General features: G+C 43.9%; 1 protein-coding gene across 1 annotated transcript; it reads left to right on the forward strand.

Moving 5' to 3' along the window:
* The first annotated feature begins 6,775 nt into the window (after positions 1-6,775).
* On the forward strand, positions 6,776-10,782 carry LOC128376799 (uncharacterized). Its single transcript, XM_053336655.1, has one exon. The coding sequence runs from the start codon at positions 6,776-6,778 to the stop codon at positions 10,367-10,369; it is 3,594 nt and encodes a 1,197-aa protein (XP_053192630.1). The 3' UTR covers positions 10,370-10,782.
* Positions 10,783-13,755: the final 2,973 nt, after the last annotated feature.

Consider the following 13,755-nt stretch of genomic DNA (forward strand, 5'->3'; position numbering starts at 1 on the left):
TGTGAATGGAGATGTTTTCTATTCATGAATCGCTCAGACGTCAGCTCACACACAGACCGACTGCCCCACCGTGTGGAGAAAAAGGTAAATTACAGGTCATACATAGACCACACTTCCATTAAAAGGATACTGGGAGAAACGAGCACACAATCCCTAAAATGAACCCCACGTAACTAAATCCTCTTCACTCATTGTTCATCCAGCACACTTGAGCAAAGATGGATGAACAGTATTGTGGTACTGACAAAAGAAATACGTTTGAATTTTAAGGAAAAGATTTCCATAAATGCATCATATTTCATTATTGATTCCTCAACTTACGGTATGCATTTTATGAAGCTACAAAACCAGTCCTGTCTGTAATGTTTTAATATATTGCCTTTATTCAAACTTGAAGAAATCATTGAATCAATTACCCTCATTTACAAGGATGTCGAGTATAATTAAAACATAATAGAAGATACATGATAAAAGAAAACAATCAAATAAGACAAATATATAAGTACAGTTAATAAAAGCTAAGATATAAAAAATGTATACATTAAAACAGGTACAAGCAGAAGTTGAGGCTGGTGATCATAGATTTTTTTTAGGGTATTTTGTATATAGCTCCAAGTGGTCGAGGCATAAAAACAAATTAATTTATTATCATACTACTGCAGGCAGTATTTGTGGACTAGTAATCAGGCTTGGGGGGGTAAAAATATATTTCAATACAGTTACTAGTTACCGGTTTAAAAATGTTGTCAGTAATGTAATCCAAGTACCACAATATTAAAATAATGTAACTTGATTACTTTCCGTTACATTAGGATTACTAAAATACCAAATATGCAATAATAAAGACAAGAGGCATACATTTGGTGCAAAGTTGGCCATTTTCTATGCAACTAAGAATTGTTGCAAAAACAAGTGCAAATGACCACAACCAGTTAGGGTGGAGCTTTTGAGAGTTGGTGTTAACTGTGCTGTCTCTTTCAAGGCTTGAATGATGTTCTGGTTTATTATATACAATCCCACCAAAAAAACCTGAGTCTATGAGGATGTTCAGCAGAACACAGAACATTAATTACCATTAGATATACATTCAAGCAATACGTCAATATAGATTAAAGGTACAAGATATAGAAGTTAATACATTGACACAGGTACAAACAGAAGTTGAGGCTGGTTATCATAGATTTAAGTTGACCAAGAGTTACCAAAGTATTAATTTTAGGGTACTTTGTACATAGTTCCAGGTGGTCGGGGCATAAAAACAAATTCATTTATTATCACAGTACGGCAGGCAGCATGGGCTAGTAATGGCAATAATAGTAGTAGCTAACAGCTAGCAGTAGCAGTAGACTACTGCACTAGTAATAGGTTCAAAAGTAGTGGCAGGCTAATAGTTTACCAGCCATAAATAGCCATTAATAGTAGCAGTTGTAATTGTAGAAGTATAACTTTCTACTAGTTACTACTGGTAGCCTATTAAATAGTGGAAAGTAACTATGTGCAGTCCTTAAATAGGTTTTTAGTTTACAGTTACTTTGGCCGTAGTAAGTATTTTTATTTTATACTACTTTATACTTAGGACTTCTTTTTGCAACCAGTGGAATCGTACCCTGCTGGCCATTAGAAAGAATACAGTTTTAAGACACCGATACATCAGCTTCACTTTTGACTTCACCAATCAACCCTAACCCGATGACCTCAGACTCTTGCTAGTGTTATATGGATGCAGTAGTTCTTTAATGTAGACCTGTGGCTGAACATGCAGGGCTCTGAATGTGATTACAAGGATCTTGAGCTAGATTCAAAACTTCATGGGAGGTCGTTGTAAAGATCAGGATCGGTGTTACATGAGAACTTTGGAGGGGGATTTTGTCAGGACAGGAGATACCGCATTTCGGAGAAAAGTTAAAAGTATTGTCATTTCAATTGTGTAAATAGTTGACCATTTATTAATTATTAATAATGAAGAATACATTTCAATCAGGGTCAGTCTGAATGTTATGCACTCAAATGAGCGAGTGTCACAACAGGGAGAAATTCGACTGAAACGTGGTGATGGCATATGAGATAAGATCACTATAAACTCACAAGACAGCATAAATAGTAGCTATAGCCTACACATAGTTCACTGCTGTGGACATTGTTATATAAGTTGTAAGTTGTTATATTATTTTCATATAGCCTTGAACTGTTGCATTGTTTAATTTGCTGAGTAGCCTATACGGGAAATGACTGTGATGATTAAAGGGAACTATGTTGCACTAATTAATAAGGGTTTTTATAAGTGATAAGAAGTGAATGCTTGCATTGTCTTAGCCAGAATCACACCACTGTACCAGAAGAAAAACACAAGGTTTCCACTGAAGTGGAAAAGTACAGAGAGTGAAAAGATGACCTTGAATGTGTTTTCAGCAAGTATGAGAAAGTAGGATGTTTGTCTCTTAACAGTTGCATTTCAGGTTGGGCTCTAAGGCGTCACCACAATGGATGGAGTCAGATATTACGAGGCGAATGAATGACACGTCTTGAGCCAATCAGAAGAGGACGCAGCCTTGCGTTACACCTATTGCTCTGTACGCTTTAAAACACTGGGTCAGGGAAGAGATAGTTAGTCAGACTTCGTGAACTGATGAACATTCTGTTGCTTGTCAGGGATACTATAAGTCAGACCCAGAGCTCTGTAATATTGCACATTCTACTGGTGTTAAAATAAAACTGATTGTTTTGAACTAAAATGCTTCTCCTTATATTTCATTAAAAGAACACGCGAGGACAAACTGACAAACTCCTCAACAAAATGGTGACCCCGACGCGATGAAAAAGGAGAATTAGAAGGTGTGAAGGTGTGTTCCAGAACAACGGACGAGCAGCGCGAGTGACAGCAAAACTTCGTTGGCCAACGAAAAAAAAAAACTAAGGTAAGCAGACACCTGTTATAACAAAGTTCTGCAATTGGCAACAACTAAATTTGTTTTGAAGTCACTTGTGAGTAGTTCGTCCTAGAATAGTGTAAAACCAGTAAAGTGTGCAAGCATAGGTTTGCGGCTCCCATAAGGAGTGCGTGTAAGGGAACTCGCGGCAGCGAGCAAGCCCGAGGGGTGATTTCCCCGTGGCGGTTAGAGTCCCCACGAAAGCAGTAAAAACAGGTTAAGGTTTAGAGCCCTTTGTCCGTTTAGTCGGCATAAAAGCAGCAACCTGATAGGCTAAGGTTTAGAGCCCTTTGTCCGTTTAGTCGGCATAAAAGCAGCAGCCCATAGGTTAAGGTTTAGAGCCCTTTGTCCGTTTAGTCGGCATAAAAGCAGCAGCCCATAGGTTAAGGTTTAGAGCCCTTTGTCCGTTTAGTCGGCATAAAAGCAGCAGCCCATAGGTTTAGGTTTCGAGCCCCTTGTCCGTTAAGTCGGCATAAAAGCAGCAACCTAGTGTAAATAAAAGTAGCGCTACATGTATAAAATGTCTATGTATATTGTGTGAATAACAAAGGAGGGAAATTGTGTGGGAGGTTTTTCAGTCACCGAGCTTTTCGTGAGATTCTCTGACATCTCGCTCGGAGGCTGCTCTGTGGGGAAAAGGGTGGTTGGATACGGGGAAAGTGTGTCTAAAAAGTTTTCGTGTAAAGCCTGGGATAGGACCCCCAGAGTGAGACCGGACTGAGGTTAGCTCAGCCTAGAAGCTTGTCTCACTGGGCAATGTTTTGCACGAAATAACTGACCAAGAGGAGTCATTCACACTGAACCTGTATGTGTTGTAATTATTATCTCTAATTTGTGCAGTAGTACGAAAACAGAAAAAGTGTGTTAACATGGACGGAGAGTTTGTGAGAGAGTGTGAAGAGTACGGGGGCTGTGCTCCGGACTCACTTGAAGGACAGTGGAAGTTGATAAGACAGCAGCTAGCTAGTGGATTTTCTTGCAAAAAGAGAGATAAGAGACTGAAAGAAGTGGATAGTATTTGGTCTTGGCTCAAGGAGCAAGGTCACATGCCTAGGGAGTTAGAGAAGACGCCATTGTTGTCATATCTGGCTAGGACAGAGAGGACTCTGCTAGCGGAAGTGAATGAGCACAGGACGAAGCAGCCAGGCAAGTTTGGGGTTAAAAAGAAGTGGGAGAGAGAGTTACAGGAGAAAGAAGATAAGCGAGCAGTAGTTCATAGTATGACTCTTGCCTGTATGGCAGTGAATAATTATTTGAACAGAGAAAAAATAAACACTCCGACTCAGACTGTGACTAAAAGTGGCCCACCAGAAGACGCAGTAGCAAAACCACTGTACCCAGACTTGACCCCACTTACCACAGTTGTGACAATCTCGACCCCTTCTCCTCCGCCTAAATATACAGAAAAATCTCAGAGCGTCATACAGGCCCCATTAATGGAGGTTTTAGGAGGAGTGCTTGATATTGAGCAGACTGAAGCTGCAGGGAAACAGTTAGATGACATGAGGAAGTCAATGGACAAGCAGAGAGAACAGTTTCATAAGGAGAAAGAAGTTACAGCAAGAAGGATATTAGATCTAGAACGATCATTGATTGACTTAAACAGGACTGAACCGCAGGCTCCTAGCAACCCCATGCCCCGTAGTGATCCATTTGATAACCCACTCTTGCGCATGCAAACCTCCACTCCAAAAATTGTAAAACCAAAAACTAAAACTCCGACAGGGACAGAGAAGCAGGGGGAAGTGTGGCCTAGTACTGAACCATTTGCTGACAGGCAACAAAGATGCAAGGTGCAGTTTGCCACACAGGGTGCAGACAGCGGTAGAAAAGAAGAGGAAGGGTCAGATGAGGAAGACAGGCAGTCACAGTGGAGCAGAGAGGAGGACGAGAGGGAAGATCTGCACAGATATGGGGAGGAAGAACTAGAGGAAGGAGATTGTGGAGGGGGAGAAGTAGCGTGTACCTTTAGGGGGGTGATGAGCTATACCGACCTTCACAGGGATAGATTCGAGAGTGAGCAGAAGCACAAGATAGCTGAGATGGAGGCTAGAGCAGAAGCTGCAGAGAGAGTTGAGTTCCCCATATCTAGTCGCACACGAACCCAGACACAGACAAAGTTAAAAACACATCACCCCAACCTGTTGCAAGCTACACCTAAAGCTCCACCTGCAGCAGGGAATTTCCCTCTGCTAACTAAGGGGAACGGGAGCACAGTTTATCAGCCGTTCTCATTCACAGATATGAACTGCATTTTAGAGAAAATGCCTGCACCTGCTGAGGGAGGGAATAAGTGGATGAGCAAATTAGATCAATTGACACAGGGAAAAACTTTAGCCATGGGAGATTGGAGGGCTTTAATTGGCCGCCAGATCCCCGCCCATTCCAGACAACAAATTGAGATGAATGCTGGTACATACGGGTTGGGGGATGAAGCTAATTTTCTCCTGCACTCCACCTCAGTAGGTGGTGCAATGCGGGACATGTATCCAGTGCCAGAGGGAGCCTTACACTCCCTAACCTTTAGCAGAAAAGATAATGAGAGCATGCCAGAGTTTCTAATGAGATGCACTGAAATTTGGCTAAACGTGGCAGGGGCTCTCCCCAGCCACGACGCACTGCAAACATCTTTGTTCCGAAAAGCTATCTTAGACTGTATGCCTAAATCAGTACAAACACAGATGGCAGCAAATCCTGACTTACAAGGATGCACCACAGTACAGTGGGAAAAGCATCTAGTTCATCATGTGCGGCAAGAGGAAGCAAAGCAAAAAGCGTTGGCTGATGAACAATCTGCTAACACAGCCCAGTTAGTTAAAATGCAACTAACAAATGAGCGTAATAAGCTCAACGAGGGCAAAAAGGGCCCTAAACAGATGGTGCAGCAACCTGTAGAGACTCCACAATCAGGTCCGCAGCAGATAGTGGCCCCTCCTGCGCCGGTATATCCGCCCACGCAGCCTCAGTGGTATCCTGCCCGTTCTCAGCGTAGATCGGGAATAGGGAGGGGAGGATATAGGCCAGGGGGACAGGGACAAGGGAGAGGACAGCAGCAGAGATCCAGGGCGTGCTGGTATTGTCACCAGGAAGGTCACTGGGCTAGAGATTGTCCCACCAATCCAACCCCAGGTTATTATGAACCCCATCATAACCATGGTCCGCCCCCACAAGCTGCACGTCAACATAACCCCCACCAAGCCCCTAATGCGGCTACCGCCCCCAGAGGCAGTCAGCACCCTGCCCTCAGCCCCCACAACGACCCCAATCTCTATCCAACTCCTGAGTGGATAGACCCACCTCATGGACAATGAAGATGCCCAGGAGCCTCTGAGATAGGGCTGGCAGATCCCTATCTTTCAGTCAGAATATTGGAGAGAAATTTGCCGTTTCTCGTGGACTCTGGGGCAAGGTACTCTACACTTAACTGTGGCGTGCCTAATTCCAAAATGACTACAGACACTGTTGAATTAACTGGCTTCTCGGGACAACCTAATCTGCTGCCTTTAACCGCTCCTCTACCTACACTGATAGCTGGACAATGTTTCACTCACAGATATGTATCTTCCCCTCAGTGTCCTGTCAATTTGATGGGAAGAGACTTACTGGTGCGCAGTGGAGCCTCTATTTTGTGCGGCCCTGATGGCCTAGTGGTTACATTTCCTAATGGAAAGTCTTTTAACTGTTCAGTTGGACAGATTCGATCGCATTCCCAGATGTTTTTGGCTCCAGATAACTCACCAGGGGCTGAGGGGCAATGGGCAGACATTTATTGGGGGTTGGTACAGCCTGAAGAGTCAAAAGGGGGTGGGGTGCATTCTCTGTACACCGAATGGAAAACCTGGCTGCACATGTTACATCCGTACGCTCCCCCACCTGATCCTCTCCATGTAACTCTGTTCTATGATCGCGATGAGAATTGGGTGTATCATGAGGCCTTTATGGATGTGGAGGGTAAGGGGTCGGAGGTGACATCCACCTGTTTGTTTGCGGGTCCTGAGGGAGTGGCTGCTGCAGTAACCTTACCCTATGAATTAATAAAAATTTATGAAATGGCTGCTGAAGCAGTCCCGCACATCACTCTGGCCGTACATGCTGATCATCAAGCCAAAGAATTAGGTCCCATGACAAAAAGACTGTTAAAAGTCTCTGATTGGGTTACAACACAGATCCCACAGCTTTCATACTCTGAGTCTGAAAAAGCTTACAAAATCACCAAAACAGCAGTAGATTCTGTTCTACTGGAGCAAAGGCAGATCGAACGATTTCATGGCAGAGAGAAAACTGATCATCCTGACTCCTCTAGTATGCTAGAGGCTCTGCCACCTTCTCTGTGGTCATCAGGACCGACAGATGTTGGATTTTGCTCCACTATTGATCCTATCACTTTTGATGTTAAGCCAGATGCAGGACCTATTTGGTTAAACCAGTATCCCCATAAACAGGTAGCTGAAGAGGGCATTGCAGATACCATTAAGGGTTTGTTAGCTGCTGGTGTGCTAATTGACAGTAGTAGTAATTGGAATACACCAATTCTACCTGTGGAGAAGCAAAACACTGGCAAATTTCGTATGGCTCACGATTTACGCAGCATTAATACCATCATCACCACAGCTACATTGCCAGTACCCAATCCATACATTGCTCTGTCCAGAGTTACTCCCTCTCATCAGTGGTTCACGTGCATTGATTTAGCGAACGCATTTTTCTGCCTTCCCCTTGCCCCAGCCTTAAGACACATTTTCTCATTCACATATCAGGGTCGACAGTTCACATACAGCAGACTCCCACAGGGTTTCATTTTGTCACCAGGGATCTTCAACCATGTGTTGAAGGATCTCCTTGCAGGAGTTGAGCTACCACAGGGCTCTGTGTTAGTACAGTATGTTGATGATCTATTGATAGCTTCCCCCTCACCATCAGTGTGTCTAGCAGCCACAGACGTGGTGTTGCGCAGATTGTTTGAAGTAGGGTTCAAAGTGTCAAAGAAAAAGCTTCAGTGCTGCAGACAGTTGGTTTCCTTCTTGGGTCGTGTTATCTCAGGGAAAGGTACAGGGGTGTCCCCAGCACACAAAGACTCAATCCTACACCACACAAAACCACATAAGGTCAAAGACATGCTTTCTTTTCTAGGCCTGACAGGATATAGCAGACATTTTGTACCAGCCTATGTTGAACTCACTGCACCACTACGCGCTATGGTTAATTCCAAAGGCATGCGTAACCTCACAGCCACATTAGAATGGGATGAAGTTGCTGAGCGGAGTTTTATAACTCTCAAACAGCTCATGTCAAATGCCATTGCACTGGCTGTGCCAGACTACACATTCCCGTTCTATTTGGATGTTTCTGAAAAAACACGCTCTGTTAACGGAGTGCTTTTTCAGAAAAAGGGGGGTGATAGAAAGATACTGACATATGCAAGCGTCACGCTAGATGCAACAGAGAACAGACAACCACCATGCACAAGACATGCAGCAGGAGTGGCAAAAATTTTGAACAAAACAGCACACATTGTTATGGGACATCCAATAACAGTACTCACCACACATAGTGTAGTGGCATATGTGAACTCACAAGCATTCACTATGACCTCACTAAGACAAACAAGGCTTGAAAAAACCCTAACTGCACCACACATAACATTCACACATGAGGGTATTAACATGGCAGACAATATGGGAGAAGGGGAACCCCATGTATGTGAAGAAAGGGTGCAGAAAGATGTCAGGATAAGATCAGACTTACAGGGAGAGCCAATAGATAGAGCTGAGGAGACATTGTTTACTGACGGCTGTTGTTTCAGACATCCAACAGAAGGTCTGAAAGCAGCATGGGCGGTAGTAAGAACAACACCAGCAGGGTTTGAGACAATACTTTCAGGGAAAGTGAAAGGCAAAGAGTCAGCACAACTAGCAGAGCTACAAGCAATGATAGCAGCATTAGAATGGTCTGAGGGAAAGAGCGTTAACATCTACACAGACTCAGCATATGTTGTAGGAGCAATACATGTGGAACTGAGCCAGTGGATGAGAGCAGGATTTCTCACAGCCTCTAAAACCCCTATCAAACATGAAAAAGACATCAAACGACTGACAGAAGTCTTAATGAAACCCAGACTGATTGCAGTAATTAAATGCAAGGGACATGACAAAACTGACTCACTGACTGCAAAGGGAAATGACGCAGCTGACCAGGCAGCAAAACAGGAAGCAGGATATGGTGTGCAGTACACTATGATACAGTCAGAAAAGACTATACATGATTTGGTACTTTCCCCTTGTCAGGAAGATGTAGTAGGATTAGAACAAGAAAAAGCTTCTCCTCAAGAGAAGAGTGTGTGGATAAATAAAGGAGCCAGAAAGAGTGAGGGAATTTGGAGAGCACCGGATGGGAGGCCAGTACTTCCCCCAGGACTCACCTCAGCTGTGCTCCAGGAAGCACATGGGTTAACTCATTGTGGCAGTACTCAAATGAAACATCACCTGACTCATTGGTGGCATCCTTATCTACCTGCAGCAATTGAAAATCACATCAGAGAGTGCAGCACATGTAAGGCCTATAATGTAAAACCAACTATCAAACCACACCAAGGCAAATTTCCATTACCTCCCCTGCCAGGACAGGAAATCATTATTGATTATACAGACATGTTGATCAATGCTAGAGGGTACAGGTACCTCTTGGTGGCAGTGGATGCATACACTGGCTGGCCTGAGGCTGTACCTACAAAGAAAGAGGATGCACTCACAGTAGTCAAATTCTTACTGAATCAGTACATCCCCACACATGGATTTCCCAAAAAGATAAGATCAGATAACGGCACACATTTCAAGAACAAACACCTACAGGCCGTAGAAGCTCAGCTAGGCCTAAAGCATGCTTTTGGGACTGTATATCATCCCCAGTCTCAGGGCAAAGTTGAAAGGATGAATCAGACCATAAAAGGAAAAATTGGGAAAATCTGTGCAGACAGTAAGCTTAATTGGGTGGATGCTCTACCTATAGCTTTGATGTCAATCAGGAGCTCAGTAAACTCTATTACAGGATTTACACCATATGAACTTATGTGTGGACAACAATTTCCAGGACCTGGAGCTGGTGGTGTAATCTGTCAAACCACTCCATTTCTAGAGTATAAACCGTACTATGACCAGCTCACTGCACTTGTCTCAGTCTTCTCCAAACAGGTTGCTGAGATAAAAGGGGGAGAGGAAAAAGCGCCTCCACCGAGAGACACCAAGTGGGTTCTGCTAAAAGTCTTTAAGCGGAAGTGGTCGGAGCCAAGGTGGACCGGACCATATCAGGTGACAGAGAGGACATCCCACGCTGTTCGGCTGAAGGGCAAGGGAGAGACCTGGTTTCACTGGTCGATGTGCACGGCAACTGATCCACCAACCAGGACCATGGAAGAGATAAGAAAAGACCTAAAAGAGCTGTCTTAGATTGCTAAGAAGTCAAGAGACATTTTAATCATTTTTTATTATTACTTAGCTATTGCCAAAATAGAAAGTGTGAGTCATTAAATGAGAAGGCATAACACATCTTACGTTGAGAGAGGTTCTGCTCAGCTACAAGGATAAGAATAGGACTCCACTAGAAAGAGCTATTTAGCATTTTATTTTTTATTTTTTTCCCTTTTAGACCTATGTCAGTCCAATATACTCCTTATCCTCCAAACAACATTCCCATCTGTCAAACTAGAGGAGGACAGGCTTTGATACAGTGGTCTGAACAACAGCATAGAGAGTACATAAAGAGAAATAGACAAGGTCGTGTTCTTTTTGTCTTAATCATATTTTTCATTATTGTGCTTATCATCACTTTAGCATTATATTGGACACACAGATATAGCAAGTAATCATGTGCATTCCCCTAACTAAGTGGGTATGGATTGGTGTGTTTGTTTTGGCTGCTCTGATCATTGCAGCACCTCCACTGTGGTGGGAGTTTCGGCACAGGATGGAAAGAGATCCAGCTGCTCCACCTGAACCACTCACCAACCCAGGCATTCGAGGATCAGGTCCAGCATCCCACACACACGCACATGTAGCTTGCAAGGGAGACACACACTCCACCTCACACCTGAACCGTTCCAGACGCGCTACTCCTGTACAACCAGCTAAAACTAATGATGGGTGCCTAAGAAAGTATGGAGGGATAGAATTGAACTATACAATGGGATCGCGAGTGACATTTCAATTTGATCTATGTAATGTGATTAAATGTGGGAGGTATAAAGCGGGATGGAGAGGGTATAATTTATACCTCTGTGGGGATAGTAAGGTACATGAAGATTGTGTAAAGAGAGACAGCGGGGCTTCCTATTGGTGGGGCGAAAGGGAATGGTGCTCTTGGTGTATGGTGTGGAAATATACTGGATCACGTTGGAGGCCAACATTGTCTTGTGCTAAAGATAAGGGGAAGATCAGCAAGATTGATTTTATTAGAGGTCAACTCCAAGCTGACTCTACGTCCACAAACCCACTGCTTTTGACTATACATGACTTATGGGACGACCCCTTCATGACCAAAAATTACAAAACACCTAAAAAGTTTTATATAATTTTAGGAGTGGATCAATCCGGACCTGACTCCATGGGATTGGTTAAAGTGAACCTCCTCGAGCCTCCACCCAAAAATAAGACCACCACAACGTCCACCAGTGCACCCGAAATTCTCCCCAGCCAAAGCAAAGGAGTGGTAACTATTGATTACAGCAAATTAAGTACTAGAGATATTGTTACGTTAGCAACCGGCTACACTGATAAAAATATGTGGCTGGACTGGATGACTGTTACTGCATCATCAATGAATATGACTAACTGTGTGGCATGCTCATCAGCCAGACCAACCTTATTCACCACTCCAGCTCCACTCTACCCCCAGGAAGACCCAGCAGGTTTCCACTGCATGATGTCTCTCACCATGCAGAAGAACCCACCCGACTGTAGTACTCTGAATGCCATATTCCCAGCGGTAAAGAACTCCACCATCCCACCAGTCTTTACTCCTAGAGAAGGTAATTATACATGTTTTTCCCGTGCAGCAGGTGTATCAATTGGAGACATAAATCCACTCTGGTGTGAGAACACCATCAACATCACCCGTTGGCCTAATGCGACCAAAATGGTCTGGGCCAGGGCTGATCTGTTCTGGTATTGTGGTAGAAATACCCTAAGACTACAATTGCCCACTAATTGGACTGGCACCTGTGCACTAGTGAGATTAGCCATGCCACTCACCCTATTAGGAACCCAATCTAATACAACTACTAACCACAGAGTTAAACGTGCTGCTAATACAGACGCCTTTGATTTTACATCTGAGACCTACATTGACGCAATCGGGGTCCCTAGGGGTGTGCCAGATAAGTATAAATTAGCCAATAATATAGCTTCCGGATTTGAGAGTCTTCCCCTAATTTCTGCTATTTTCCCTGTCACTCCCATAAAGAACGTTGATCGTATCAATTACATCCACTACAATGTGCAGCGTTTGTCCAATGCCACTAGAGATGCTGTAGCAGGGTTATCAGAGCAGTTAGCTGCCACATCCCTGATGACATTGCAGAACAGGATGGCTCTTGACATGTTGTTAGCAGTACAGACATGTTGATCAATGCTAGAGGGTACAGGTACCTCTTGGTGGCAGTGGATGCATACACTGGCTGGCCTGAGGCTGTACCTACAAAGAAAGAGGATGCACTCACAGTACACCACCTTTCTCTGCTAACAACATGTCAAGAGCCATCCTGTTCTGCAATGTCATCAGGGATGTGGCAGCTAACTGCTCTGATAACCCTGCTACAGCATCTCTAGTGGCATTGGACAAACGCTGCACATTGTAGTGGATGTAATTGATACGATCAACGTTCTTTATGGGAGTGACAGGGAAAATAGCAGAAATTAGGGGAAGACTCTCAAATCCGGAAGCTATATTATTGGCTAATTTATACTTATCTGGCACACCCCTAGGGACCCCGATTGCGTCAATGTAGGTCTCAGATGTAAAATCAAAGGCGTCTGTATTAGCAGCACGTTTAACTCTGTGGTTAGTAGTTGTATTAGATTGGGTTCCTAATAGGGTGAGTGGCATGGCTAATCTCACTAGTGCACAGGTGCCAGTCCAATTAGTGGGCAATTGTAGTCTTAGGGTATTTCTACCACAATACCAGAACAGATCAGCCCTGGCCCAGACCATTTTGGTCGCATTAGGCCAACGGGTGATGTTGATGGTGTTCTCACACCAGAGTGGATTTATGTCTCCAATTGATACACCTGCTGCACGGGAAAAACATGTATAATTACCTTCTCTAGGAGTAAAGACTGGTGGGATGGTGGAGTTCTTTACCGCTGGGAATATGGCATTCAGAGTACTACAGTCGGGTGGGTTCTTCTGCATGGTGAGAGACATCATGCAGTGGAAACCTGCTGGGTCTTCCTGGGGGTAGAGTGGAGCTGGAGTGGTGAATAAGGTTGGTCTGGCTGATGAGCATGCCACACAGTTAGTCATATTCATTGATGATGCAGTAACAGTCATCCAGTCCAGCCACATATTTTTATCAGTGTAGCCGGTTGCTAACGTAACAATATCTCTAGTACTTAATTTGCTGTAATCAATAGTTACCACTCCTTTGCTTTGGCTGGGGAGAATTTCGGGTGCACTGGTGGACGTTGTGGTGGTCTTATTTTTGGGTGGAGGCTCGAGGAGGTTCACTTTAACCAATCCCATGGAGTCAGGTCCGGATTGATCCACTCCTAAAATTATATAAAACTTTTTAGGTGTTTTGTAATTTTTGGTCATGAAGGGGTCGTCCCATAAGTCATGT

The sequence above is a fragment of the Scomber japonicus genome, chromosome 17 (assembly GCF_027409825.1).
Source record: "Scomber japonicus isolate fScoJap1 chromosome 17, fScoJap1.pri, whole genome shotgun sequence".
NCBI lineage: Eukaryota > Metazoa > Chordata > Actinopteri > Scombriformes > Scombridae > Scomber > Scomber japonicus.

Excerpts from the sequence above, each read along its gene's own strand:
- LOC128376799 (XM_053336655.1), top strand. The coding sequence starts at position 6,776 with ATGTTACATCCGTACGCTCCCCCACCTGATCCTCTCCATGTAACTCTG.